General features: G+C 39.7%; 1 protein-coding gene across 1 annotated transcript; it reads left to right on the top strand.

Moving 5' to 3' along the window:
• Positions 1-570: 570 nt before the first annotated feature.
• Positions 571-2,691, top strand: TM35_000182470 (cation transporter; the record flags this gene model as incomplete). The annotated part of the gene is made up of 1 exon (XM_029026560.1): positions 571-2,691. The coding sequence occupies one exon, from the start codon at positions 571-573 to the stop codon at positions 2,689-2,691; it is 2,121 nt and encodes a 706-aa protein (XP_028882256.1).
• Between the last annotated feature and the right edge of the window lie 612 nt (positions 2,692-3,303).

Below are 3,303 nucleotides of genomic sequence, written 5' to 3'. Positions count from 1 at the left end.
TTTCATTAACTCTCTCTTTCTTTTTCCCTCCAACCCACTTTCCCCTTCCAAGGATGCGATTAAATGGGAAGAGATGCAAGCGATTAGTGCGTTTTCTTTTTTTTTTTTTTCTTCTTCTTTGAAATAAGATCTATCAGTGTCGGGGAAGCATTTTATTTTTGATGAATTTGATCAGTTCCCATCGTGAGGGAAACATCGTCGAAAAACGAATTATATGCATATATCTATAGAGAGTGGTTGTATTTCCGTAGGAACCATAAAAGGTATATATATATATATATATATATATTTCTCTTTACCATGCGACATTATTTATTTATTCATTTGTTTATTTGTTTTTATTTATTTTAAGCATTCAATTTCTTTAATCCTTTTTTTTTCTTTTCTTCTTCCTTTTTTTTTATTTTTATTTTTATTTTTTTTTTTTTCGTCTATTGGAAACGTTACCACAAGATCCTACCTTTTTTTTTCCCGTGGGGTCTGAAGAAGAATTATAGAAGTCTGAGGCCGTCTGTGTTTGTGCCTAAGCCCGTGGTGTCTGTGTGCCATTCATAAGAATTGATGAGTGAGATGAACTCACCCAAGAAAGAAGAAAAACAACAACAACAACAACTGCAACTACAGGAACAGCAACTGCAACAACTACAGGAAGAAGAAGAAGAGGGGGAAGTGTTAGAACCATGTGAAAAGCATGAAGTCCTAACTGCCTCACCCATTGCATCTAGAACAATTGATGTGGTAGAGAGTATTAAAGAACTTTATAATTTACATAAAAGTGGTGCACTTTCTGAGGATGAATTTCGTGAGGCCAAACAACGTATTCTGCACATGGTGGGTGGATCCCCTCCTTCTTCTTTATTATCCATTTCAAAGTTATCACGTAGTACACGTGCCTCACGGACGCAGCACCGACGAAGAAGACGCAGCAAAGACAGCAGACATTCACATGAGAGTAGACATCTCTCTAGTCATGATAGTAGTAGAAGTGTTAGTACTAGCAGTACCACTAGTAGCAGCGAGGCGAGTGGATTTATGATTGCACCTCGAGCCAAAGTATGGCTTCAACTCGCGACCGAGAGTGACAGGGAAGATACTTCTTCTTTAAACACCAAAGAAATATCATCCGGCTCGACGGGTGTACTCCTGCAGGTGAAGGAACAGGACCCCCCAACAGCAGGCGGCGGCGCCCCTTCGCCCTCGCCGGGTCTCTCCAGGCGGTACGGCACCTTCCAGGCCCCGTGGCCGGTGCCGATCGGCGGCGGCGGAAGCGGAAGTGGAAGACGAATGCCGGCAGCCCTGCGGCCCTCAAATATTGTGTATGTGGAGTATTTTAACTGCCTAGGAGCCAGCGGGAATAGCTTTGAGGATGTGCAACTGCGGGAAGATCAACTCCGCCCACCCTACTTTCTGCACAAGCGAACCACCAATCAAACCCCAGCGGATATGAGAGGGGATACGGGTACGTTATCACCATGTACAACAAGAACATCATTGCCAGTGCCACGTACTTTCACAACGGCGGCATCAGAGGTGGATATCTCAAATATTGTGTTGGAGGATCAACGGCCAAGTGTGAATACGAATACAGCTGACTCAACAGCATCTACAAACTCTAATCTTGAAATGTGTTTGAATTGGTATTGGATTGATATGGTTGGACGTGATGCTACAAGGCAAAAATACAATAATGCTTTGCGTTTCTTAACTAAACAATTTAAAATAAGTGAATCTTTCTTAACGGATCGAGATCATTCTCTTGTATTACCACAAATCAGTTCCTCACCGGATGTACCTTCACAATTTCTTATTTGTCTTCGTGTGGCTACTCCACAAATTGCTCTTGAGGATGATAGTGTACAACAATTAACCAATCGATGGATTATTGTTGTAGATCTTAATCAAAAAATTGTTATTACTATTCACCGTATGGACTGTAATTGTATGGCGAATATGCGTCAACAGTGGCGTTCATTAATGGAAGGGAATGTTATTTCTTTTCAAGAATTTCTTTTAAAAATCTTTCATGACGCCGTTAATACGTATGAAAGTTCTCTTGATGTCCATGCAGACTTATTAGACCAATGTGAATCCAAATTATTTGTTACTCAGACAAATATGAAGGAACATAACTATGATGATACTGATCATAGAGGTCGTTTTGCCAATGGTAAGATTCTTTCACATTTTGCCAATAGTTCACGTTCACCATTTCTTCTACAGTTACTGGACAGTAAAAACGCAAAGCCGATGGATAAGGGAGCTATGAACATGTTTCTTTATCACTTACACCGTCGTACGAGTGTACAGTATCGGGTATTAAATGTCACGCAAACAGTGCTAGCAGAGAGTTTCACAAAACTCCGCCTCTGTAGTAAAGAACATGCGAATCAAATGTGTTTACATTGTATTGAACTTATTGACCGATCCTTAGGAGTCCGCGATGATGCCAAAACATTACTTAACCTCCATATATCCCTTCAGTCATTTCGCTCAAATGAGCTTATGGCGGTACTCACAAAGTTCTCCGTCTTTTTTACTCCCTGCTCTTTCCTTGCGGCGGTGTATGGTATGAACTTTCCGTACATTCCAGAGTTCCGCTGGTCCTATGGCTATTCATTTTTCTGGCTTGCCTGTTTTCTTGTCTGTATTCTTATCTATCTATATATGGGAAAACGGGGTCTGTTGCATTAAATTCATATATATATGGGCCATATTGGAATCTGGAATCACTAATAAAAAGGGAGAGGGAGGAGACGTATATATATATACAAAATAAGGAGGGAGGGTGGGGTGGGGAGATGGACTAACGAGGAATGGAAAAAGAGAGAGAGAGAGAGGTAAGAAATAAAAACAAAATGAATTAATGAAGAAGAAGAAAAAAAAAAAAATGGGTTGCGATGTGCGTAACTAAATGATAAAAACGAAAATAATAATAGTAATAGTAATGATAAAATTTTTGATGTAACTAGAAGAAGACGAAGACGAAGACGACGAAGAAGAAGGAGGAAACTGTGTGAATTATGTTTTTCTCATAAGAGTAAATATATTCCCAGGGAGTCCTTACTTCCTTCTTTTTAAACTATTATTTCATTCTATCTATCTATCTCTCTCTCTTTGCCTGTTGATCTTTTTTTTCTTTTTCTTTTTCGTTCGTTGAAAAATTTAGACGTTAACCGCAAGAGATATTTGGGGCACATTGGTGTTGTGGTTAATGTGCACTTAACTATCTTGACTGGAGTTTCTTTTTTTCTGTGTGTGTGTGTGTCGGAATGCGCAGACTTGCCTTCGCACGTCTTTTTTTTT

The sequence above is a fragment of the Trypanosoma theileri genome (assembly GCF_002087225.1).
Source record: "Trypanosoma theileri isolate Edinburgh chromosome Unknown TM35_Tth_18_V1, whole genome shotgun sequence".
NCBI classification, from domain to species: domain Eukaryota; phylum Euglenozoa; class Kinetoplastea; order Trypanosomatida; family Trypanosomatidae; genus Trypanosoma; species Trypanosoma theileri.
This window is presented reverse-complemented; position numbering and strand designations above follow the sequence as displayed.